Below are 27,503 nucleotides of genomic sequence, written 5' to 3'. Positions count from 1 at the left end.
ACTTCTAAGCAAAGAAGAGGGAGCAGTGAAATCTTTAGGGATGCCCAATCATCTATTACTAGAAGTTTAGAGATTAAAATAAGAAAAAAAGGTGAATAAACATCTCCTACCACCCTTCAGTAAATCTGAATTAGTTTAGAGAAGGATGGGTTTGGAAAGCAAACACTGAGAAATACAAATTCTGAGTTATAAGAGCATATAATATTCCATGTTGAAATTCATGAATTTCTAAGAACAACAATCTTCCAATAAAACAATGAAATGAAATGAACAAAACTTTAAAAACTATCAACAAATATATTTATTGTGGTGGCTTTCCCCTACTAGATACACCTTGTTAGAAAGTAGTGTCCCTTTTAGTTCCAGGTGGACCAAAAGCAGGTAATAAAATTGTTCTTCCCTCCTTGCAAAAGAAAACACGCAAACATGTTATATCACTTTGCTCTAGTTTTTGTTTTCTATGAAATCAGAATTTTCTTCTAATAAGTATGATTTTTTTGGAAGTACGTTACAGGTACATGTTTACAGATTTATATAACCCAAGGGGTAGCAGAGGCTGAACCACACAGTGCTGACATAGACTGGAGACGTGTTCCAGGTAATCACAACCCTTCACAGCTTTGTAAAGCACAAAAATCATCTCCCACTCTATGGTTTCTTCCACTTTTTGCCTTTCTCCAATCCCATACAGTATGTTTAACTCTGGTGTGCACGCTCATGCTTCTTGGGGAGGACAGGATGAGGGCAACAGAACCGATCTTAAAACCGTTGTTTCTGTGATGATCATTCCTATGATTCCAAATGCCAGGCCCTAATGTCTGAGCACTCTCTAGATCTCCCAGGCAAAACAACACCATCCTTTGAAAGATGTTTCTCTCCCCTGATGTCTTATTTGTTTTGAAGGGATACTGAATCTTTAAATGACAGAGTTATCTTTTGCTCCTTAAAAAATAGCTTGAAAAAAATGTTTCAGAGGGAAGAGATGTTGCTTCTCTAGATGTTATCATTATGTTGTTACATCTTATAGCCTACTGGTAATTATGTACAAAATTTCTTGTCTTTTAAAAATGCACAGAAGCACATACGATAACCATTCGAAAGCATCCCTTCTTTGAATGTTTGGTTCTTTGTTGTTAACTATGCTTGTATGAAGATTATAGCAACTATTTGGAATGTTGTTTGGACTGAGCAATAGCTGACATGTTGTCCATTTCTGGTCCTAATGGCTAGAGCACCTGTCCTGGGCATCTGGTTGAGATAGCAGCATCATGAGTCTACAAAATCCCACGGGACCCTCTAGTGTACAGTGCTGACTGATACCGATTTCTGTTGCTTATCTTGAACCTTCCGCTTCTTCTGCTGCTGTTTGTCTTTGTTTTCTCGTTGTTCTGGAGTTTCTCTGCTGGGTTCCAAACCCTTGTTATCAGGTATAGCATCCTTACTTTCTTCTTTATTAAGTTTTTTTCTTTTCTTTTCCCTTCCTTTTTTCCCTGAAATGAAAGGATACACCTTTAAAACATAAATTCAGTCACATTACATTTGATTATTTGAAGTTTTAAAAAATGAATTAAATTTCTCTTAGGTTTCACACCATACCCTTTAATAAGAAATAAGTCATTCATCCAATGACTTTTATTAAGTCTGTATTATACTTCAAACAATGTAAACATGAAATACAAACAATGACTTTTATTAAGTCTGTATTATACTTCAAACAATGTAAACATGAAATACAAACAACATATAATGAAGCAATAGTTCTGAGCTCTGTTAGGTGCTATAGTTATAATTTCGGTAATAGTTTTACATGATAGATACTACAGATATTTCATTTTTTTTTGGGATGTTTTGACATAGGACATTTGTTAATGTGTATGTGTTATATGACTCTACCTAAGGTGACATTTTATATTCATATTTTCCATCTAGCAGTCACATATTTGTAACCTGTAAATATATTAGTATATCATCTATTATAAGATGGCTAATTTATATAATAATATGCAAATAATGGTGCTTGAGGAATATCAGGCTCACTGTACTTTATCACAAATATTTAAAGGTTGAAATTACTTTCCATTGCAAATTTTCTACATTCAAGTATGACAGTAACTAGAAGTTACCAATAACCCTATACCACGAGCAGGAACTTTGTCTCTATCAATCAAATAAACAGATATTCACTGAATATAAGTATTTCATGAAGGAATTGAAATGATTTTGAAATAGATTTTAATTCAGATTCACCCTATAATGCATTTTAAAAAGTGGAACCAACACAACCTTATCTATTATTTTTTAAAGATTTATTTATTTATGCTTACAGAACTGGGGTACAGGCCAGGTGTTGGGGGGGCAGAGAGAGGATTCACTAGAGACAGAGTGGGGAGCAGAACAGGCAGATCAACTAAAATGTACTGCTGAGGAAAGCAGTGGGCAGGTCAGAAGCCGTCTGCCACATCATGTGGGTCAGCTCCCTGGCTGGGGATCAGACTCTTGCTGCAGTGGCTTCAGAGAGCTTCATAGTGCTGTGCTTTAACCCTTTGCACCACCAGGGAAAGCCTCCAACTTTATTTATTTATTTTTCACAGGAGAACAGGGGTGTCGGCCAGAGGTGCAGGGGGCAAGAGGATTCACCAGAAACAGAGTGGGGAGCAGAAGAAGCAGATTTACTGAAATACACTACTGAGGGGAGCAGTAGGCAAGACATGAGAGGTCTGCTGTTCTACATGTGAGTTAGTTTCCTGACTGGGGATCGAAGTCAGGCCGTCATGGTGATGGCACTGAAACTCAACCCCTAGGCCACCAGGCAGGCCAAAACCAGCACAACTTTAAAGATTTCAATGTAGAAAGGTAGACTGGAGCTGAGAGAGAGAACTGCATTTCATTTTGTAGGTACCAGAAAACTGCTGAGAGTTTTAGAGGAAGAAATAATTCGAAGTACAGGAATTGGGGCAATGTTGGGTGGATGATTTTTATTTATTTCAAAGTAATCAATTAACTAGATGTTTCATTACCATCTAAACACTTTATATATACATTCTATAGTGTAAAATAGCTTCTAAGCACATAGCTCCATTAGCATCCAGTAATACATATCCAATGGGAAAATACTAATTTAAATCCATGTCATAGTACATGACAGCTAGGAACTAATTTGAGGAGCAGCAAATGCTGATAATACCTGTCTCCACATACTGAGTCATGTAAAATTTGAGATTAGTCTCTGTCTACAAAAAGTCAGCTTGGACAAATGTATAATAGAAAATCAAAATATTTTCATATCCTGAAATAGGCTGCAAATATTGAACTCAGTGGTTTGGCTTTCCTTTTCTTGAGATCGAGTTACAGAATCCTAGTGAACAATATTATTAGTACTGCATAGGTATCCTCAGCCAATACAGTCTCCTTGGATTAGCGATATCACTAACATAGTCTCTTTGCCTGAGACTATATTTACAAAATCTTTCAGCTACTTTATTAAAATTTGCCTTGTAAGGAGGCTTAATAGAATGCATCTCTAAAATCTAGATTCTCAACTGACAACTTGTTGTATGTCTAAGGTTCAGTTTGGTTCATTTTCTTCTCTATATTCCATGTGCTTGTGAAATTATTCACTACTTCTCTCTCCTATGGTCATTCTGATTGTAGAATTGAGGCTACTGAGGGGAAGTGTGGATTCTGGGGTGTAGCAGGGAGAGAAGACCCAGGGGACTATGGTAGAGGCACTGGGTGTCCAGGTGACGGGGTGGGATGTGACATCTGAAGAGGTGCAAACTGTAACCCTACATCATGTACTGTGCTATAAACCAATGTCACATCAACAACAACAAAAATAAAAGGACAGTTAGCAAAAGTAAGAATTCAGAAGAATATAAAGCCAGTGTAAATCAAATTATTTTGCATATATAGGTTGAACCAGCTGTACACTGATGGAGGCCCTGACCCTGAACTTTTCACTGAAAAGATGGTGAGATTTCTATGGAAGGAATCCAGGGTGGAGTTTTTATTTTTTTTTTTCTCACACTGGCTTTAATTGCTACACATTTGAATTACTACACACTTGAACTTGGTAACTAAACAGAGAAAACTGAAGCGTAACTTTACTGAAGATGTAAGGTAATATAATTTTTATGAAACTGCACAAAGTGAAAGAGATGTACTGGTTTACTTGTTATGGACTTGGTTTTTAGAAGGACATGGCTGCAAAGTTACATTATATAATATTTCCATTTTTAGGAGCATTTTGGAGGTGTTCAACTCCAAAAAAATTGTCAGTGAAATCATTCCAAAGTTCCATAAAAACTACTGACCTCAAACAAAATGTTATTTTTATGGAAATCATCCAGAAGTTCAGTGTTTGACATTGTTCTCTTGATGATGGTCCAACATCTTACAGCTGTGATCCCACATAATGTTTTAGACACATAAGAAATATATTGTTTCTCTCTTGGTCACAGAAAGATTTATATGTTTTGTAGCCACATGTGACAACATACTCAACTTACAGTGCATTTCTGCGTATTAGCAAACTGATATGATTATTTCTAAAGACAGGCAGAAACATTTTTGGAAGTAGATTGAAACTCAGTATTATAGTTTTATTATCCAAGGGATAACTATTTAGTCTGGGCAGTGAGTGAAAGGGGAGGCTCTTGTAAAGTAACAGGAAACTAGCACATTGTACATTGCTATTGCCCAACAGAGGGTTATTGCACAATAGAAAAATGGGATTATTATTTTTTATAGGCCATGTGTTAGTGGTTGGAAATCCTAACTACCCTTTTGCATAAATAATATATTTTCCTCTTGTTCAAGAAATAAAATAGAAGTGCAGAAGAATGGCTGTAGCCCATTAAAAATCACGTGCAATTTGGGGAATTTTGTAAGGTTTTCATTAAAGGGGACTTCTTTTTTTATTCTTAGTGACTTTTCATTGATGTGGTCAATGGTTATTTTTATGATTTTGAGGGGTATTTTTGCAAATTAAGTCTTCCAGTTATCACAGTGTGTATGTTGTCATTCATTGATCATGCCTGTATGCCTCTGCACACATGTGCCAGAACTGGGTTGTAGAGCATTCCAATGATTGAAAGAATGCTCTTCTTCCTCCAGTGTTCCAGCTAAGAGGGTGGTGTTTGGAGAGAAACTATCAAAGAGAACTTGCTATTAGCAATCAAATACAATCTGAGCCCTTGCAGGGAAGCACTGGGGTGGAACATTTATGAACACTATCTTTAGTCAGAAAAACACAGTGTTCAAATCCTTCCAGGTCAGCCACCATCTAGTTGGGCAACTCTTGGCAAGATGTTGCTATCTCTTGGGGTTAACTGTCTCGTATTTAAAATGAGGGTGATCATTACTGCTTGCTAAACTTTGCATAAGATGTTTGTAAAACACTTAGCATAAAGTCTGGCCCACAGTGATCACAGGAGAATGAAAGCTAACATCATTAACTTAAACAGAGCCTCTACTCCATGCCGAAATGTGTGCTAAAGCCTGGGGGTACAAGTGAGATATGGAGATAGATCTCACAGTTGCAGTCATAAGCTAACACTGAAACAGGAACAGGCACAGGGCCCCCTGCAGCACACATCAAGGAAAGCATTGAACTCTGTCGATGGATATTGAAAAAGACTCCACAGATGGAGTGATGTTTGAGCTGAGGCTTAAAGAATGAGTGAGGGCTTGCCAGGCTGATGAGGGAAAAGGGCATGTCCAGCAGTGAACAATATGTTAATGGGATGAAGGCATGCAAGGACATGGTGAATCTGGGGAACTGAAAGTAGACCTCCTTGGTTTGATCAGAGTCTATATATAGGGTATTACCCCAAGAAGCTGGAATGATATGCAAGATTCAATTGCCATGCTGGGAATTTGTCCGAGCACTAACAGGACTGAAAACTGGAGAAAGGCGCATGTCAGAATCTGAGAACAGGGCAGAGTTTGGCTGTTTCTGTGAGGAGTTTAGAACACTTCAATAGAATGGTCTGACATGTGTCCTTATTTGCTATTTTGGAAACAAATTTGTAAGTAAGAAGAATTCATGGAGGGAGTGTAGGCAGTGACATATTTATTTTTGAACTTTATGTTCTAAAAGAGTAGCTAAAATCTCAATGCTGTGTATATAGCCACATATTATTTAAGATGTTGAAAACCAGTATGATATCATTGAATAGGTGACTGACATTTTTGAAATTCTGAAATTACTTCCTATTAAACACAAAAATACAGTCTATTATACAAACACTTTATGGAAGGGCCTTTTGCAGACCAGGTTTACCAGCACAAGTAACTGAAACATACAGCTGCCAACAATCTACTCCTAGAGCTTATAATTCAGTTGTATTTATGTTGGGTCTAGGAACCTGCAGTTGTTAATAAGTTCACTCTCGGCATAGTCTGATGTACAGCTACATGTAGAATGATAGCTACAGGTCAACAGGAGATCCACTTCCCTGAAACATATACTCCCATTATTTATTTCACATTACATGGTTTCTCACTTACATTTATTCCCCCAGTGAATATTTGGAATAGATACCTAGACACAAAATGAAAATCAGCTGCAGATTGTATTTTAAAAATGTGTTCAAATATAAATATGAACTAAGTAAAATAAGCATGTAAAAACACAAAGAAAAAGGCAATGATCCTGATTTCTCCTAATTATGTATTACATATTTAAGTTACTGGTGAAAATATAAATTGCAGAAAATAATCAATCACCCTTCTAAATGTAATGTAAATGTAAATGGCAAGGTGAATAAAATAATTTTCCTCCTTAAAGTTGTCAATAGAATTTATTTGTTGAAAATGACTTATTTTTTGGATTTAGACATAGCCATGCCGAGGTCTTTATAAAAACTGCCTCTTGGTGAATTTCTCCAAAGATACCACTAGGGGGAGCAATTGATCTTTAATAATGCCAAGACAAAAATGAGTTATAATTTTCACAAAAAAACTAAAAATGTATCTCACACTGTAGCCTGAGGACTAAATACCACTTAGTTTATGACTCAAACCAATTAAATAAATATCCAATTAAGATATAAAAGTTAATTCTAGGTCTTTTCTCTTTATTGGGTGTGACATGAAATTTAGTTGGAAACCCATGCTTTGATATCTTCAAAAAAGCACAAGTGGTGTGAATTTGATGATTTTTAATGTAGAATTTGGACCTGACTTTTATATATAGGGGATGAAAATTCCAACCTTTTTTCCTTTCAGTGAAGATAACACTGGAGCTAATTTGAAAAGGAAATTGCTAAAGTATAACTTCTTTGGCAATTACGGTCTATTATGTAGACATCTATTTGAAGGCCTTTGAGTTTGTAGGTTATGTAACTATAGAACAAATCCACCCAGTAGTAGAGAACACAGCTCAAAGTCAGCGAGGCTCAATTTCTTCTCAGCAATATTACTACCAATTAAAAGTAACTTGAGAAAACATCCAAATCTTTTGTCTTTGTCTTAATGAAATAAAAACATATTTCCTTGCTATTATTTTAAGCTAGGAATTGGAAGCCAATTTAGTGAAAATATGAAAAGCTGAATATTTTATTTTAGTAAATAGGCAAATGACTTCTCCCAATTGAAATTCGAAGTTATCTGATGTATCTACTCTGTATTCAAATACATGAATTAATTTGTCTCTATCACAAACTTCTAAGATGTTTCTCATTAATTATGCACAAGAAGAGAATCTGACATATCATTATAGTTCTGCTAAATGCTATTAATTTAAGAAATTACCTTGAACTCATTTTTGCCAAGGTAGTTCTCATCATTAAAATATATTAAGACTGAAATAGCATTTGCCACCAGTTGAAAAGGGTCCGTGTGAGAGATATAAGAAATTTGTGTCACTTTGTATTGGGAATTCTGGAATAAGCATGCCCCAACTATAAATGTAAATTAAGGAGATGAAAACAGATGAACCCAGGTTTCTTACATGAGGAAACTTGGGTTCTTTGTTCTCCCTGAACACTTGTACCTGTTCACTTCCTCACCCACTCAACAGCCACTTACTTTTCTTTCTAGCCACCCCTACATTTCGCTCCTGCATTCCATGATGTTTACTGATTCCATATTTTTGATGCATTTACTTATAGGGTAGTAGCTATTGTTCTATGCTTTAGCTCAGACTTAGTATTTAACTCTCCTGTCACCTTTGTAGGGAAACTGACAGTCTTTTAACCTTGGCTACATTTTATGTATTTCTCCTTTCCCTCTTAAATTCCTAAAAAGTTACCTGTTGCAATAATCAAGATAAAGATGATTTGGGCACTTTTTTTTTTTTTAAAGATTTATTTATTCGTACAGAACTGGGGTACAGGCCAGAGATGCGGGGGGTGAGAGGATTCACCAGAGACAGAGTGGGGTACAGAACAGGCAGATCGTTGAAGTACACTGCTGAGGGCAGCGGGCGGGCCAGGAGAGGTCTGCCACGCCACGTGGTCACCTCCGGGGCAGGTGGGGATCGAACTCATGCGGAAGCGACTTAAGCTTCCTTGTGCTGTGCTTTAACCCGCTGCGCCACCAGGGAGGGCCCGATTTGGGCACTTTTTAAAAAAAGAGTGATGATGAAAACTAAAATACATTTCTATGTGCCAGGCATATTACAAGGTCAGAGAACTACAAAGATGGAACTTCATTAATACGACTTAATAGCTGGTGAAAATGAGGCTTTTAACCATGGGACTCTTCTGCCTCCACATTTGTCTCTACAGAGTACAATGGGGCATGATAATCTTGTTTTATTTCACACTTAAGCTACTGAAATTTTTTTTTAAATATTTATTTATGCATACAGAACTGTGAGGTGCAGTGGCAGTGACAGAGTGGGGAGCAGCCACAGGCAGATCAACGAAGTCCACTGCTGAGGGGAGCAGCAGGCCGGTCAGGAGAGGTCTGCCACGCCATGTGGTCACATCAGGGGCAGCTAGGGATCGAACTCATGATGAAGTGGCTTTAGCTTCTTAGTGCTGTGCTTTAACCCGCTGCACCACCAGGGAGGGCCCTGAGTAATTTTTTTAAAAGGCAAGGAGCATGTCCAGCTGTGGACGAACTTACTAAAACAAGTTAATGGAGGCTTAGAACATAATTGAGTAGGTAAGTCTGTAAACTTCAGTTTGCTCAACAAATTGTTTATCAGAACCTGAGAACCTAGTAGCATTTTGGACTGTTTTGTGTCAGTACCAGTCACCTCGTTTTCTACTCTCCCTTACTTTACTGTGTGCCATATCTATCTATTCTTTATATTTCTACCCCTCTCTCAGAGGCAGGACATGGCTTATATCCTTTACAGCGGTAGGATATAGTTTAAAGCAATTGAGAAATTATTTACATATTCTGTATTTATGTCATATACATCTAACTTAGAAATTTTATCTTTTAATAAAAGCCATGAAATCCTAATAAAATTATCAGAAATTTTTTGTTTTGTTAGGCTTAGTACTAAGAAGGAAAAAGAAAAACTATGGATTTCAATTTTAAAATTCTTTGAGGTTTGAATACAGTCATTATAAGTCATTTCATTGTATAAATGTCATAAATATCAAATCATAATTTTGGGGCTCTAATAACATAATGAAGTCATTATAAGTAATTTCATTGTATAAATATCATAAATATCAAATCATAATTTTGGGGTTCTAATTACATAATGAATTTTCTTTTGCCAAATCAAATTCTTTTCTTGTGAGTTGATTACTGTCAAAAGTTCTTTATGTAAATTTTTCTTCTGTTGCTTAATTTCATTATTCATTGAAGACTCAGGATATGAAATTGTGAACTTTGGCTGTGTGGAATAACAGAAGCTTCCCTGGCTCTTCCACCCAAGGTATCTCTTACTGCCCAGAACGTATAGTCTGAGTGTGCTGCATTTAAGAGAGGACAACAGAGTCCAAAAGGACTATTAAAGTTTTTGAATATGACGAGGGTGCTTTCCTATGATAAATCAGTATGATATAAAGATCTACTAAAAGTACAGAGAGGAAAAATTATTCACAGCACTTTTACTATTTGTGATATTTATAATCTATTCATTATAAAAATAAAAATCATAGATTTTATTTTATAACATTAAAAAATACCAAGACCTTACCATTTTTATTATATAACTATTTTTAATTTAATATTCTTTTATGTGGGCATATTTCTCTTGAATCAACTACCTTTTCATTTAAACTCAATTGAAAATTAGTAATGCCATTTGTTTCTTTTTTTCAATTCAAAAGCTCTTAACTTGACTTTGAAATTCTATCTACCATACTTGGTTAGTTTACAAAAGTCCTGGAAACTAAATCATACCCATTCATTTATATGTTGAAAATTTCTTGATCTAAACCTGCTTGCACAACATGTTTTGAAGTCACTCTTGGGCCTTATACAATTGTGTCAATGGTATAAACATGCATTAATTCCGATCCCATGCTGTTAAAGAGTGTGTTGATATTTTTTCACTATTAAATTTAGTCAAATTTTATTCATTACTTTGGTGAAATAAATATTCATGACTAGTTGGTGAAATAAATAGTACTGCTCTTAAGAAGAAAGAAATACCTCTGTGTATATATGTTGAATTTTTATGAATTTGTAATAGGAGGATTTATGTACTATGTCTTATATTCAGAAATTTAAACAATGGTGTGGCTGCTGCAACACTTCAAAAACAATTAAATCTTATCTAGTACAATGGTTACTATTTTACCCACAATGTGCAGTTAGGACCAGTTTTTTTCAAAAAATTATTATCTCAAAAAAATAACTAATGTGTTTACTGTTTTTTGTGATAAGTTTGCCTAATTTTGTGTCAATTTAAAATTTAAATGTAACAATCTTATTGGATGTATCATTAATATGCTTCCATGTTTCCTTCCTCATTGCTTATCCCAGTTCAGACTGCCTGCTGCAACAGATCAACATCTATGCCCCAAGTTTAAGAATATGTGTGAGTTTGTGGAAGGTTTATGTCAAATATTTCTTTCACATGATCCTTTAAAAAAATTCCTCTGAGAAATTTAAATATTTTTACAACACCAGTGAAATAGCCTCTTTGAAAATTCCTATCATACACATATTTCCAAAAATATTGAAATAGTATCAAAGATTAATTTTCCTAAAATTTATTTTAAAGGAGAATCCACAAATTTTATTCAGACAACTTATTACATGATTTCTTTAAGCAGTCTGGAACAATTGTTTATTTAGTACTTTATTTTATAGCTTTTCATTTTGAAAACTTTTTGCATTTTTTGTGGTGAGTTTGCCTGATTTTGTGTCAATTTAAAATTTAAATGTAACAACCTTATTGGGTGTATTACTAATATGTTGCCTATAGTAAAGATTGGCTTGAAAATATGAATCTTAAAAACAGTTTGTTTCTGATGAATTTTTATTTTCTTCCTATAAATCTTTCTGTGTTGGCAATCATGCTACCGCAGCTCCACTAACACATATTTAACTGACACAATAAAGAACACTTAAATTTGTTGATTTACCCAGTTCAGTTATATTAGAAAATCAGAAACCTCAGTTGTATCAATATTTGATTTAAAAGCTAAGACAACTTTTAAAATATTTTCCATCCTTACATATTTCTCTCAGGAAGGAGCAAGTTTACAACAAATAGTTTAGACTGAAACTAGTATTTGAATTTTCCCAATTTTCCTTTAGTTAGGTGCATAGGCTTACAGTTTAGTCTTTCATGGTTGAAATACATGCCCTGGAATCTGTTTATGGTAAGTATTCATAAATGCCTCTTTTAAAGAAAAAAAGAGAATCACTGGGCCAAGAGCACTGTCTTCATCTTTGATGAAATATAGCTTTCCAATTAATAGGAAAGTCCTTTCTTTCAAAAGCCTGAACAGAATGCTACTTGAAAATTCATTCCAGCTGGTTAAATTGAAGAACTGAAATAATTCCAAAGAAAGAATATTCTCTTGGCATTTATTATTTGATTTTCATTTGGATAAATTTCCATTTGCTCCAAGAACTTGTCTAGAATTCAGTTCTTCTGAGACAAAAAAAGAAGTGTTGATAGCCATGTTTGGCTGTATGATACTTCCTCCCTGACCCAAATTGTCTGCTTGGTTGTATTGACAGAAGGGGATGGCCTCCTACTTGATGACACATTTACAGTGATTGATTATACAAGAAATGTTGATATTATGCTAGTCTCTTTCATCATTGTATGCACTACTTGATTATGCTGCCTAATCCTCATTTTCCCACAGATCTACTCTTTTCTTTGGAGCATTTTACTGTTCTAGGGGGGAAAAATAACTCTAATCTGGAATTGCCTCATAAGATGAAACACATCTCTCCTTGAATGTGTGCTAGCTCATGATGCTTTAATGTATAGTTTTATAAGTTTATATATTCAGCTACTTATTGAACAAACAAGTGTAAAGCTATTACCACGTAAAGCTAATCTTTACTTCAAGTTATTCTTCAATGTTTCCACTTAGCTTCATTATTTTTCTTTTGGTAAGAGACTCTATTCCACACTATGAATTTCTTAGCTAGTCTGGAAAACAGAAACCTGACTTAGCCTCTAGTATATCAAAGTATGTACTAAATAAATTTTATTCACAGTGTTGTAAGAACATGAGATGCATATATCCCATATGGTAGATACAGAAAGCTATTTCAAATTCTTTTTCTCCCACTTTATTTCTTGGTGAAAGTATCTATCCTTACTTAGAATGACTTTTCATGTTTGTTTCCATAAGTGATAAGACAGCACTTTGTAATTACTTCATCAATACTGGTTACACTCACCTCAGTGGAATACAATTGATTTTATTTCTTTAACTTTTTTTTTGGTAGTGGAGGCCTCCTAATGTAGATATCTTAGCCTCATATTTGAACACAATTAGTTAGATTTTCTGTATCTCATTTTATAGCTTTGCACTGTGCATCATCTGTCATTTCAGTGATGCGTGTTAGGATGGAGGAGGAGAGTCAGAGGATAGACACATGTGCAACAAATGTGTCTGTATGTTTGTGCACGTATGTATGTGTGTGTGTGTTTATTTATAGGTCCCTTCCCACCACAGATGGAAAAGTTCTACTTTCTAGTGGATTTAAAAATATCAATCCAAAGATAGCCTGTTCTCCAATTTAATTTTCAATAAGTCTGAAATAAAAATATCCTATTATAAGAATCTTTCAGAAACTTTGATCTTGAAAGTTATGAGACTTTCCAAGGTTATGAGCTTTAATATTTTCTTATCAAATATATTCTTCATGTTAAATTTATGCTTTCATCTTCTTTTTTCAGATTTTCAAAATGTTGTGATGGAAATAAAGATCCTCTAATAAGAATCTTCTTCATGAAGAAGAAATAAAAAATTAATTCTTTGAATGCTCAACATTCTACATATTACCTTTCCTTCCCAGCCTGACATTATCACTAGAAACCCAATTTCTCTCCTCTTTCTAACATTTCCCTTTCTTTCAACTGTTTCTGTTGGGTTTTCAAAAATATCAACTACTGAATTTTGATCTACATTTCTAGACTCTTTTGTAATCTTCCATGATGATCTGGCACTACATTTCTATTGTTTGTAATATTTGGAAGAATAATGCAATAGTAACTGCTAATATGATGAACTTGTTTTTACAGAAACTCAACCCAAGTTGTGCTTTCCAATGTTAATGTTTCAGGAGGAAATACAATTCACAAGACAGGTTGTGAGTGGGAGCGTAATCTGGGATTTCAAGCAGTTTGAGTTCTTGATTCATCTGCATAATTTTGTGCACAAAGAACCTTAGAGATGGATGAGGTCACATACTTGGTACACTGGCAATCACTGCTATCACGACCCCACCTCCACCCCAAATGTGGTAACTTTGCCTTTCTCTTTGTGAAGAGGCTGTACACAGTAGCTACTCAATGAATATTTGCTGAAAATATTAAATGAAAAGATGGATAATGGTCTGATTTTATGTTCACCATCCATTTGAAGGATAGTTAAGGAAGGATACACATACAGATGCCTTTGATGTTATTCTTACATACAAAGTATGCTGTGATCACCAAATACTTTGAACAACTATCAGTGAGTTCCACTCATTAGTATGGAGTCCTTAACACTTCGGTTGCAATTCTAACGTCAAGAGGCTGCAGCCCACTCCAGAGAGCTATAGCATGGTCTCAAGGAAATACTTTTGTCAAAAAATGTCATACTCTCGATCATCTTCAAGAAAATATCAAAGATGAATACTAAGTATCCCTAAGGCTGCCTCAAAAAGTGGGCCCAGAAAGCCTGGCTCACAGTGGAGATGTTACAGAAGACACTACCCTGCTATTTTGAGAAAGAATTCTAGCAAATTTTAGATCAAGGGTTTAAAGGTGGGGAGGCTGAGTGGTTTACTGAGACTGGGAGCATGGACCAGAGTCTCTCTCCCAGTCGAAGGTGGAATAAAGTGAATTAAACGAAACATTTCTGAACATAAGTATAAGAGCTGGTCAGGGACAGAAAGGAAAAGAAGGATGAGAGGGAGGGACTTTGGATGATTGCGAAAAGTCAAAAGATGCAAAAACAAACATTTCTTCCTTAAATTATTTTCTACAACAGACTAAAAGATGCCCTGTTTGGGGTCCTCCCTGGTGGCACAACAGGTTAAGCACAGCTCTGTGAAGCTATCCACAGTCACTGTGGCCTGAGTTCGATCCCTGGCCAGGGGGTTGTCCTACATGACACAGCAGACCTCTCCTGATCTGCCCACTGCTCCCCTCAGCAGTATATAGTCAATCTGCTGTACTGCACCCCACTTTGCCTCTGGTGAATTCTCTCAACTTCTTCCTCCCCCACCCTGCATCTCTGGCCTATAACCAGTTCTTGTATGCTTAAATAAATCTTAAAAAAAAAAAAAAAAAAAAGATGGCCTGTTTGGTGGAGCTGGGATGTAGTCTTCTCTAGAACTAACGAAATTTTGACCCGGTCTTTTCTTAGTCCAGCCTTGGAGCTTTTGAAGTGGCCTATACAGTCTCAGAGGTTTGATTTCCCTCTAAGTTTACATGACTGTGGCTTTTGTTGTAATCCATTGAATTTTGTGTTCAGTGGAATTCCATCAAAATGAAGGGCTTTGGGTAAAATGATGAAAATCCCAATTTAAGAGAGTGTAGCAAAGGCAACAGATGACACGTATAATATAATTAATGGAGAGGGAAAAGACCTAAGCAAATGATCTGAAAATTATAGAAATTGTGACAATTTCTAAAGAAAAAAACTCTTATTTAACTTCTAGGAAAATGAATATTTATTATTTGAGTGTTTAAAAAGCAAATTAATGACTCTCCCTGGTGACGCAGCAGGTTAAAGCACAGCACTAAGAAGCTAAAGCCACTTCAGTATGAGTTCCAACCCCGCCCTGGAGGCGACCCACATGGCGCAGCAGACCTTTCCTGACCTGCCCACTGTTCCCCTCAGCAGTGTACTTCATCAGTCGACCAGTTCTGCTCCCCTCTCTGTCTCTGGTAAATCCTCTCACCGCCCCTGCACCTCTGGCCTGTACCCCAGTTCTGTATGCATAAATAAACAAATCTTTAAAAAAAATAAAAGCAAATTAAGATGATTCTGAAAATAAAAATGCCAAATTAAATGGGGAAAAAACCATTTAAATAGGATAGTTTTTTGTAACCCATATTTTGGTTTTTCTAAGCAAAATGAATCATTCCTGTGTGTGTGAAGATCATATTAAAGTACAAAGGGAAATATATGACCATTGCATATAAGTCCTTGCTTCTTTCCAGGGAATTTTTAGGGAAATGGGTAGTGGTGAGAAGGTGATGAAAATTAGTTGAAGCAAACATGTTTTAGGAAGGAAGAAATAAGATTGGAATATTTGTTTCTCTCCTATACTGGGGAGGGGGGTGGCTAGTAAAACTAATCCGCTCAACTCCATCACACCTTGGCCACACTTGATGAAACTCACTTCGGGATTGTAAACTGTTGGAACTTTTCATGTGCAGAGGCCTTGAAGATGCAGTACAAAAGGTCTCTGGTCAGACTTCCTTAAGTGTGAATATTCTGGGCATGCATCTGTGTATCTGCTCTAAACTACAGAAACCAAAAGCAATGACTTGTAAAAATCAAAAGTATTTCAGAGATCAGGTTTTCACTACCATTTACAACACATGGTAAGCAGTTGTAATCTTTATGTATGTTAATGTTTAACGTCATTGACTTATAATTGAATTAACATTAACCTATTTGAATGTGCTAGTTGTGAAATAGCTTGAAGATCATTCCTTGCTTATCATCAGATGGCTTCCAAGAATATAAAAAACAGTTGCGTGAATTGTCACTTTTTTTTTTAATTTTTAAAGATTTTTTATGTATTTATGCATACAGAGCTGGAGTATAGGCCAGAGGTGCAGGAGCAGTAAGAGGATTCACCAGAGACAGAGTGGGGAGCAAAACAGGCAGACTGATGAAGTACACTGCTGAAGGGAGCAGCTGGCGGGCCAGGAGAGGTCTGCCAAGCCATGTGGATCACCTCTGGGGCGGGGACTGAACTAGTCATGCATAGGCTTTAACTTCTTAGTGCTATGCTTTAACCCGCTGTGCCACCAGGGAGGGCCTGAATCGTCACTTTTGAAAATAGAAAAATCTAAATCTTCCTTGGCTTCATTCTTCTGACTTTTTTTTTTTTTTTTTTTTTTTTGGTAAATGTCATTAAGCATTAAGCTATTTAAGCCAATTTGCTTTAGTAAAATTTTGAGAATTTTACCCCTTATCCAGCTCTCAAATGTGTTATTCTCTCATCACTTCCAAGATTCTATCAACTCTAGAATGTAGTTTTTCAAAAAAGCAAGGACATACTTTTTTTTTTTCTTTCCCCTGCCTTGTCCTCTGTAGGTCACCTCCCTGGCCAGGGATCGAACTCGTGCTGCTGTGGCTGTGCACAGCTTCATAGTGCTTGTCCTCTTTTTAGTTTTTTTAAAGATTAATTTATGTGTACGAGAACTGGGGTACAGGCTAGAGGTGCAGGGGTGAGCAGATTCACCAAAGATTGTGTGTGTAGGGGGAGCAGAACAGGCAGAATGACTGAAATGCACTGCTGAGGGGAGCAGCAGGTGGGCCAGGAGTGGTCCCACCATGCCATGTAGGTCACCTCCCTGGCCAGGGATCAAACTCGTGCTGCAGTGGCTGTGCACAGCTTCATAGTGCTGTGACTGAGCCTCCTGTACCACTAGGGAGGCCCTGTTTAATCTTTTTAAAGCACAGGGCTGGTTTGTTGTTCCTATTGCTCTTTTGCTCTTGAAGTTTTCTGTTGTCTGTAATCCCAAAGTGGAGCCAGACTAACTGTAGCCTCTTCTATGAAGCTTTATTCTTTCCTTTAGCCTTTGCTTCAGCCATACTATTTTTCTTACTGTTGTTTAATCCTACCATGTTCTTTCGTGCATTTGGACCTCCAAGCCTGTTCTTTGGTGGGAAGCATCCTTAATTGCAAAATTTCACTTGGCTTAGAGAACCAATAGCAGCAGTTTGCTTTCCTGTTTAGAGAAACCATATTTATCTATTTTGTGATTGTTTGGTTTTAACTACCTCACCCATGAAATTATGATTCTCAACTGAATATCATGCATAGTTATAGGCTTTCTTTATCATTTTCCTTCTAGTAACTAGCATGGTTCCTGACATGTAGCAGTTATCCAATACAGAAAGTCAAATGAAAGGATGAATAAACAGAATGCTCAATGCCAGAGTCACACAACACAAGATAAATGATAGCTGCACAAAGCATAAACAACTATGTGGTGTAATGTCCATTCTATTCACAAAATCAAATTTTCTAGAGGGGCATTAAGTAATTTTATTATACTTAACTTTTTCTTTTTCACAACTCTACTGCTTTGTTAGTTTCTTTACACTGCTTTTAGTAAAGGAATTTTTGGTTTTGGTGATGATGTGATGCAGTAAATAAAATTGTTCTATATGAGGCATGGCGTCATTACATCACCCCAGCTGGGAGCTGTAAAGATACAAGTCCTACTCACGGTACCATCACATCCAGCTTCCAATTTCTAGGCTTCAGTCTGTCCTCTGATTAATATGCACAACACATGTATGCATGAGGTGGGGATGATAGACTTAGTCATATTTTTCTACAGTCTGTTTATGAGAAGCATTAACTTTCTAAATCAGTGAAGATAGTTCAAGGGGGAACAGAGAGAATAATGAAGGAATTGGGCAGATTTAGCTGAAATCTGTCAACAATTTCTCATAGAAATTGTAAATGTCCTCTTTACAAAAATGAGCAGTGCCAATCAAAGTTTGTCCTTGGCTCAGCGACCATTTACTTAGTGTCCATTAAGAGACTGTTATGTAAATTCTTCAAACTTCCAAGAAGTATGACCTGTTTTTCTAGAACAGCTCTGTGGTAGGTAGAACTCAAAGATCACCAGGTATTAATTGTAGAAACTGTGAGTGTGTTACTTCACATGGCAAAAGGGAATTAAAATTGCCAATGGAATGATGGTTGCTTTTCAAGATGGTCTTGAAAAGAAGAGATATTTGAAATTACATATGCAAGTTAATTATAGTTGATTATATGGATCCTTAAAAGTGGAAGAAGCCATGGAAATGCCTGCCATTTGTAGCTTTGAAGACAAGAAAGAAGCCATGAGCCAGGGAATACAAGACTCTACAAATGGTAAAATGTAAGGAAGTAGATTCTCTCCTAAAAGGAATGTGGTTTTGTCAATAAGTTTATTTTAGCCTAAAAATACTTGTGTTTGCCTTTGGACCTATCACTCTGTAAGATGACAAATTTGGGTTGTTTAAGACACTATTTTTTTGGTAATTTATGGCAATATTAGAAAACCATCACAGGCTCAAACTATATTTTGGTTTTCTTATAGTTCCGTCCATAATTTTAGGCTTAAAACAGTTTTGAAGACCACTATCCTGCTATTCAAATATTTTAAGTAACATGCATGGGTAACCCTACCTATGAATGGCACACTGATCTATACAGCTGTTAGAACATAAATACCTCAATTTCCTTTATGGAAATATTATTCCAAGAAATGTGGAGAAATTGAATTTATTGACGGCCAATTGCAAAATGATAGATCAAAGAGAGCCTAGTGTGAGAAAGAAACCACATCTTAATTTTTTTTGAAGCTCATGCTTCTATTATTCATCCAATTCCAATGAACACCAAAATTTGCTTTTGCTGAAATTGATCTAATTATTAACCAAATTGTGAAACATGGTACTGTAGTGTGCTTGCGTACTCCTCATCTGACATTTATATATATATGGTGGAAACATTTTCAGTGTCAATTTGTGAATAAGGATTTACTAGTAAGCAGAAATTCATCTGGACTATATCATCTGCAAATCAGTTATAAGGGAAAAAACCCCACGAAAACACAGAGATTCTTTAAGAATGAAATTATGTTTTCCTCCATGCTCCCACACTAATGTGGCTAGGAACTTAGGAGAATTTATTCCAGTGTTTTCTCTACTCTGTGTTCATTGCTGCATTTCTTCCTATCAGAACTTCTGAGGTCAGAGAGTTTTGCCCTTTTCTAAGACTTTTTTTCAACTGGTAAAGACTCCTGAGCTAACCAGAAATCAAAGTGGGATGCTGTATTATGTCAGAAGTGCATGTTTAGTCTGCCTTCTAGAAATAATCAGGAAAAGTTATAGGTGAAAAGACACAGATGTGCCCTTCTCAGCAATATTTTTATACTTTTGAAGTATAATATGAAAAAATCTGGAATAATATATATTTTTACATCCATAGATATATTTAATTTCATTTATAAAAGCTCACAAACATAAAATCCTCAGGAAATGCCTAGGATTATATACATATAAAGTAAATATAATAATATTATAGTGTTACATGCAATATATAATTTAAGGTACTAAAAGTTCTATCATGTTGAGGTTGCCCTGGCCCACTGTATTTTTCTCTGAAAACTGATAGGGAACTGATATCCTACTATTTGTTCTGACTTATAAATGAACACTCTAGAGTATGGAGAATATTTGTATTTAGGGAAATATTCATTTTCAGGGAAATCTTTGAAGAAGTAGAGAATACTAAGTTGCCACAAATTACATTATTTTACTTATCCTTCATTTTTCATTATATGGAAAAAATGCAATCCACAGTAAATCTTCTTTAAGTTCATACATTCTGTTATAAGGTTAGTAACTAAGACATATACCTATCTTAAAGAAACTCAAGGAGTTGTCTGTGTCATTTAATAATTGTTTTCTAGCCAAATTCTACAAAATGACTCTGCTTATCAACTACAATCTATAACCAACTGTTCAAAAATCTATGCAGTGAAACAATTAACTTTTTGATACTTGATTTCAAGATAACTAGAAAGATCCTTTGATACTTTACTCAGCCCTATAGAAGAAGCTAAGTATGTATTGCTATTCAATAAATGCTAGGTCTATTTCACGGTTCATTTCTGTTTCAGAAATGAGTGAAGGAAGGATTGTAGCCCAGAGATTATGAGACCAATGATGTCATAAAATTTATTTCACTATTCTGTTTTTGAAAAACAACAAAACAAACATCACCCAACAACAAAAACAAAACTTTAAGACCATTGTTTGGCTCTCTCTGACCCTTTCCCTAGATAATACTTACAAAGGACTTTTGAGGAAACCAACATTTGTAAAAACAAAACAAAACAAAAAACCTTGGCTTCTGGGCCTCCTTGGTGGCACAGGAGGTTAAAGAGCAGCACTATGAAGCTATCCACAGCAGCCCCCAAGTTCCATCCCCAGAGAGGGAACTGACCCACATGGCTGGCAAACATCTTCTGACCCGCAAGCTGCTCCCTTCAGCAGTGTACTTCAGTAAATCTGCCTGTTCTGCTCCCCACTCTGTCTCTGGTGTATCCTCTCACCACCACCACCTCCAGCTCTGTCCTGTACCCTAGTTCTTTTATGCATAAATAAATAAATCTTTAAAAAAAAAAAAAAAGCTTGGCATCTCGTGAGTCCTTACTCTCTGTCTTTCATCTCATTTACCTGTTATAAAAAGGAAAGTAGATACACATCATTTCGATTTACATTTCAAAAACTTTTCTGTTCTTGCTTTACCTAATGGTTACATTACTTGATGTTTACGTTTTCACCCTGCTCTGATTATTTGTTCTTACAATTTGTGACATACTATGTTCACACCTTATCAGTTACTGGAATAGCATTAAATTCTTGCGACTAGCACTTCCTGTTGGCATGAAACATCTGGTGTCAACCTCAGATTGAATCCCAATTACACTTGCACCCCCATCTTGTTTTTGGCAGGGACCAACACGAGCCGCTGCCGGTTGTATGGCCTGCTAGGTTTAAGAAGAAGTAGTGAAACTTCAAACTGTTCAGCTGTGACACAGGATTGTCGTTGGTAAGCATTTAGCGCAATTTGGTAGCTTGAAAGGCTTGGCCTTCACATCTGGGATATTTGAGCAGATTTCAGCCTTACTGGCTTAGCCCTAAGAATTGGGCAATATGTTATAGTTTTTGATGATTTGCTGGTTATTTGTTATTCTTTTAAATTCCCAAGGAATGAGCAAAATATCCAGTGGGAACACTGACGTGAGTGGTAGACTTTGCCGTCACTTTCATGGGCCGTCAGCCGTGGCACATCACATTAAAAACCCCACACAGGCCAAACTTGAGCTAGAATACTCCCCAATTAGAGGACGGTTCTGTGACTAAGACAGGACCAAGATCAAAAGAATTCTTAGTTTGAAATAAAAGGTTTGAGAACCTCACTATGGTAGAAAGGGGGGCAAGTAGTGCTAATTTGAAATCAGAATTCGCTGCCACAGGGTGCCCTATGAATTGCCAGGAATGTATGAACTCAGCCACAAGGAACCCATATTTGTAACAGGTGTCACTTGAACTAACTGAAGATGGACTTTGATTTTTATTTGATATTTAAGTATATAAACCTGGAGTAGAATATTTCTTCTTTAAAATGTGTTTTGTTTTATCTTCATATTCTATATCCTCAAATATCATTCATTCATCCTACCATTCTTGCGACCCCCAAAAGTTATTTTTCCACCTTAGACATGAAAACATATTGTCATTCACTTTAAAAAGCATACTCTTATTGTCCACTTGACCATTCATAAAAATCATGTCTAATTAAACAAGTGAGATTTTAGGATCCAAAGAAGTTGAGGGTAAAGAATGAGTATTTTAGGTCTATTCACAAGAAAGGAAATAACATTTCCCTGAATCCAGCCCTTTTTGGTACAGACTTGTACTTACGCTTCCTTTTCTGCTTAGTCATTGCTTTAACTCCCACTCTGAGATTAATTGCATGACCCTTGGAGATGAATGATCTTCCACTTAATCTTGGCCAATGCAATCTGGACAACCTCAGGGTTGGTAAGGCTCCTCTTGGGTGGTTTTCATTTGTTTTAAGAACATTAAAGTATCTCATAAATCTATATTTATTATAATGGTGAGTCATCTACTATAATTAAATATGAAATGCTGAAGACAATGTTAAGGTAACATTAGGGTCACAAACCTCTTTTTATAGTGGTTTCATGGCTGCAAAAATACTCTGGAATTTACTTTTGTCTTTATGTCTGCATCTGTTTAACATTACAAAGTATCCAAGAGCATATCATTTTCAGATGGGCACTTTATAAGTGTTTTAAAATAATAGTGATTTTTTTTTTATAAATAGTCAAAGCTTATACTTAGATAAAACTTAGCAAGAATATGGCTAACAGTACCATCACATAATATGCCCTTATGTGTCAGTATTAGAATACTTGGTGAACCAGTCTTTAGAAATGTAATCTTAAAGAGTAGCCAGGTTTGATATTAGATATGTTCTTACTAATTTGTAGATTAAGAAAGAATTCACACTGAATAATAAAAATAATCAGCTTTAGTCTGTGGATTTCGAGTCTATGATTTAGAGCAGACTGTGATAAGTGTGCTAAAATTGACACTTGCAATAATTATCAGGGAGAAAAAAGATATGTGAAGCAAGTTACTATTAAACAGTAGTTTTTGATGCATTTAAATTATCCAAAAATGTGAAGTTTTCCAATACGTTTTGCTCATAAATTAAAAAAAAAAAGTTACTAAGTATTATTTGATAACGAAGCTGACACTTAACTGATTTCCACCTGATACCAATAGATTAACCACATGCAATTGAAGAAAGTAACGCAATTATGTCTTTCAAATATATTCTATAATTTACACAAAACTTTCCTTTATTTAGATTTTCTGGGTTTTCATTATTCAGTGAGATGTGTACTTCCCAACCTATTCCTTTACACCCTCACCCAAGGGAAAAACAAAACAAAACACTAAATGTTATGTTTTGGGACTTTACTAAAGGAATTGCATTTACAAAGATAGACAAATGAACAAAGCAATGAAAAACTGCAAATAAGAGACAAAGGGTCAAATAAAAGGATACTACCTCAAATCAGTTAAAAAAAACCCTTTTTGGGGAACATGTTAGTGGACAAGAATTATAGAATGTAAAGAGACTGAGAAGAGCATTGAGTAATTTTTAATAGCTGGGATAATCAGTTCTTTTTACTTTGAAATGTGCTACAAAATCTATTCAGTAAAAGTTTTCAAATGGAATATATTTTCATACGTCTGTGCCTCACGGCAAGGGTCAAAACAAAAGACATTTTGGAGTTCCTCACTGGTATGATCCCATGGGTAGTTCAAGCACTTAAGATAAAGATGCCCAAAGGCAGAAAGCTTCTCCATAAGCCAAGCCCTATTTCTTTTAGACATCCTTGCAAACCGATTTATGAAACTCTTACTGAGTACATCAAGTAGAAATCTATTCTATGGCTAAGGATAAATACAAATAGATCATAAAATAGATTTTATTAAATAAATGTGTTGGTGACTCTGTGTCCAGTTCTCTGACTCCAGTAATTATTATTTGTAATTACTGTGTAGCACACACACACTTAAACTTTCAGGGAAATGTAGTAAGACTAATCCCATTCTAATGGTTCCAGAACTTTGGTGGCAGCAAGGTCAACCTGAGAAACCGCAGACCTCATCTTCCCACAGGACAGCACAACAAATAAGTCCTATATAGGCGCAGCTGCACAATGGACCTATAATTCATATTTCTTAACATACCATGTTTCCTTTGCTCTCCTCACACCTCTTGATCTTTTCTTAATGGAAACATATCCACTATTTCAAAACTAGGCTAAATGAAGTGTTTGTAAAAATATACTGGCAATGCCAAAATAGCAACCACCAATTTGTTCTTATTTCCATTAGGCCTTCCTTGAATTTGAAAATCTCTAATTATGCTTTAAGTGCTTTAGAAGGTTTAATAGACCACGAGTAGGTTTTACCACATCTTAATTCTGAAAATCTGTATATAATTTAAAGGAAACATATCCATGTGTTTCTGACTAACTTGCCATTAAGCTCATTTTGTGAGTTTAATTTCACGTCTAAAAAAAATATTTAAAAGCCTATTTAAATTTTTAAACCTTTGCCAAGAGCAAGGTATCACAAACACACACGCTGTTAGAAATGGGCCTATCTTTGACAGCCCAAAATGAAGGTTGTAAGTAGATATCTAATAATACCACTAGAAAAATAGTTCAATTCTTTCTGCAAACAAACAGCTTACTGCCGTGTGTTTGCCTACTTGGATAAGCATGCTGTACATTTATGTTAGAGCAAAACTATTACTCTGCTAAGAGCCAGATTCTCTTGTTTTCTAAGTTAAGCCACTATATTCTAGGAGGAATTTTGCATCATTGCCTTAGCGTCAATCTCACGTGCCTTCAACAGATGTCTACAGCAATTGAGAGCAGCATGTGATTTTTTCATATAGTCGTGAGTTCCCAAAGAACAAACCAAAAGTCATGCTGCATCTGCTTTATTCGCACATGCACATCGTGTTCTCTCTTGGAACTCTATCCACTTACAGCTTGCTTCAGGCTTGGAAGCCTCCTGGGGTGGGAACTTCACTTTATGTCTGGCATACTGATTCACACGACACTGGGAGACCATATATACTTCATACATTGGGTTGAAATTCTGATCTTTTGCAATACAATTTGTAACGATTTTATGTCTTCATTGTTATTTTATAATAGTTGGGTGGAATGTTAATTTCTATAACTTTAAAACAATTGAGCAAGGATTCAAATTTAAACATAACCTTGCGAAATTGTATAAAGCAGAACTGAAGGTCACAGAATTTATTGGCTAACAGTATCTTTGTCTAAGCCACAGGATGCCACAAACATAATCAATTACTGTATTTGAATATGATGGTGGCAATTTCTGAAAACCATTTTGCTTCAAAACACCCATGTGATTTGCAGCAAAGGGGGATCATTGTCTAATTTGTTCATCAAGTTTAAGTTTGTTCTTTGAACAACAGAATGTGTGTAAACCAGAAAGATTTAGTGGATTTGGTGGAAGAAATAGAATGTTCTTAATTTTATCAGTAATAATGACAATAATAAGAAATAATGGCTAATGCCAACCACATGTATGGCGGGTATAATTAGAAAAGGTCAGACAAATAGAAATAAATGTTCATCTTGAACATGTGGCAAAAGTGTTGAAAGAGACAACATGAGATGAAGACCTGATTAACAGACAAAAAATCCAGGCCCTTATCTTGATTAACTTATTTACAAGCTAACACAGTTATAAACTATTTAGTCTTCGTGACTTGAAATCTCCCCAGATTTGGAGTCTAGGCTGGGTTAGAGTCTTGGGTCTACCACTTCCTGTGTGTGTTTTTGAGTCAACTACTCACACTCAAAGCTTAATTTCTTCATCTTTAATGGAGTTAATAACCACAATGCAGATATGGCCAGAATATTTTAAGAACTACATGTTATAATTATGTAAAACTGCCATATTTAGACAAATCATATTATTAAATCACAGCCAACTTAAAAAAATAATATTGTCAATGGGTAAGGTGGGTAAGGTTATTAGACTTGAGTAAGGACAACATACACTCCAAGCAAATTATAATCCTGTATTTTGGCCGTTGTTGCTCCCTCAGAAAACCATTATTTTTTTCCTCTTCAGCATCTAGAAGTCTCTATTTTGTCCATCATAACTGGTTCTCAAAATACTGTAAGTAGGTAACTAAATAACCTAACTCCTTAGGTTTAGAGATGAATAAATTCCTGCCTGTTGTTATAGTTAGTGGAGCTAACGTTGAGATTTAAACCAACCCAGTGTTTGGAGATAGGTGTGTGTATGTGTGTGTGTGTGTTATGAGAAAAGCTGTATATGTTAAGCAATTCTGAGATCTCACATTTATACATGTGAGATCAATACTTAAGGACATGCTGAAATTTTCTAAGTCTCCTTTCCAGAGAGACATAGGTTTGTGAAATAAGCATTTTAGTTTAAAGGAGTAGAGTTTCATGGCAAACAAATATTTAGACCTGATGAATTAAAAACACTTTTATGCATCCCTCAGAGCGTAGGTGTTTGCAGTTAGAGGATTCTGGATCACATGTTGGTAGTTTTCACAATTCCAAATACATATATTCAAGTCTATTGGGTCTTAAACTAACTCATTTTTTTTTAAATTTAGTATTGCACACACATTTTTAGTTAAGCAATAAACATCTGTCATCTGCCATTTATTAATATTAATTATAAATGGTCAGTGGCTCATGGGATCCAAGTACAGCAGCTGAGATTTTTCTAAATCTGACCTCTTTAGAGTTTATATAAAAAGTGTTCAGAATAGTTCTCCTAAGCTGTAGCCAATTTAAGGCCAGTTTGCAACCTAGTGTTTTAGATTATGCATTTAGCAATCAGAAAGGAGAGATAAATCACAGGAACCCTGAATCCAGCATTGTGCTAGGGGATTAGGTGGGACACATAACAAGAAGCAATGCTCAAAATGACATGGGGCCATACGTTTACCATTACTATGAGCTAAAGACAATTTGCACAGTCTTATAAGTTAGGAATGTTAGAAGATTTCGAATCTTTTCCATAATCTTACTGCTTTGGATGACAAATGTGGGACAGTTCCATAAATTTAGGGGGGAAAATAAGAGAAACAAATACAAAGCTCAGTATGTTAATGTATCCCCAGAGAGTGGCTATCCACAGCTACTTATTTTTGTCACTTTACATTCCACAGCTACAGCATAATATTACACTCAGATACCTGACAGAACCTTTGTGTCTTACCACTGTAAATAACTTTAAACTAACTTGAAGGGCACGCATTTTTTTCCCCTTCTGAGTTTTAAGCCATTTTCCTAACAAAAAATACAATTTTCTCAAGTTCAGATTTTATCATGAATATAACTGAAACACATAAAAAAGATTTTAGAAACCATCTTGCTTAATAGTTTACATATGTAGTACTCCAGCAAGGAACTCTTGGTTGGTTAGTCTGTCAATACAAGAACTTCTATATACTTGTATTATTTTAAACTGTGGTGAAATACATAGAAAATTTAACACTTTAGCCATGTTTAA

The 27,503-nt window shown here is 35.6% G+C and overlaps 1 protein-coding gene across 1 annotated transcript in view; it reads right to left on the bottom strand.

The window, feature by feature from the left end:
• Positions 1–280: 280 nt before the first annotated feature.
• The window catches only part of RSPO3 (R-spondin 3), a 75,438-nt gene continuing 48,215 nt past the window's right edge, over positions 281–27,503 (bottom strand). The window contains exon 5 of the mRNA XM_004673834.2: positions 281–1,490. Coding sequence (XP_004673891.1) covers positions 1,297–1,490 — 194 coding nt within the window. The 3' untranslated portion in view covers positions 281–1,296. The remainder of the gene's footprint in view (positions 1,491–27,503) is intronic.

This window comes from Condylura cristata, unplaced genomic scaffold (genome assembly GCF_000260355.1).
Source record: "Condylura cristata isolate star-nosed mole 26May11 unplaced genomic scaffold, ConCri1.0 scaffold00001, whole genome shotgun sequence".
Taxonomy (NCBI): domain Eukaryota; kingdom Metazoa; phylum Chordata; class Mammalia; order Eulipotyphla; family Talpidae; genus Condylura; species Condylura cristata.
The sequence above is the reverse complement of the archived record's forward strand: the minus strand, read 5'-3'. Positions and strand labels throughout refer to the sequence as shown.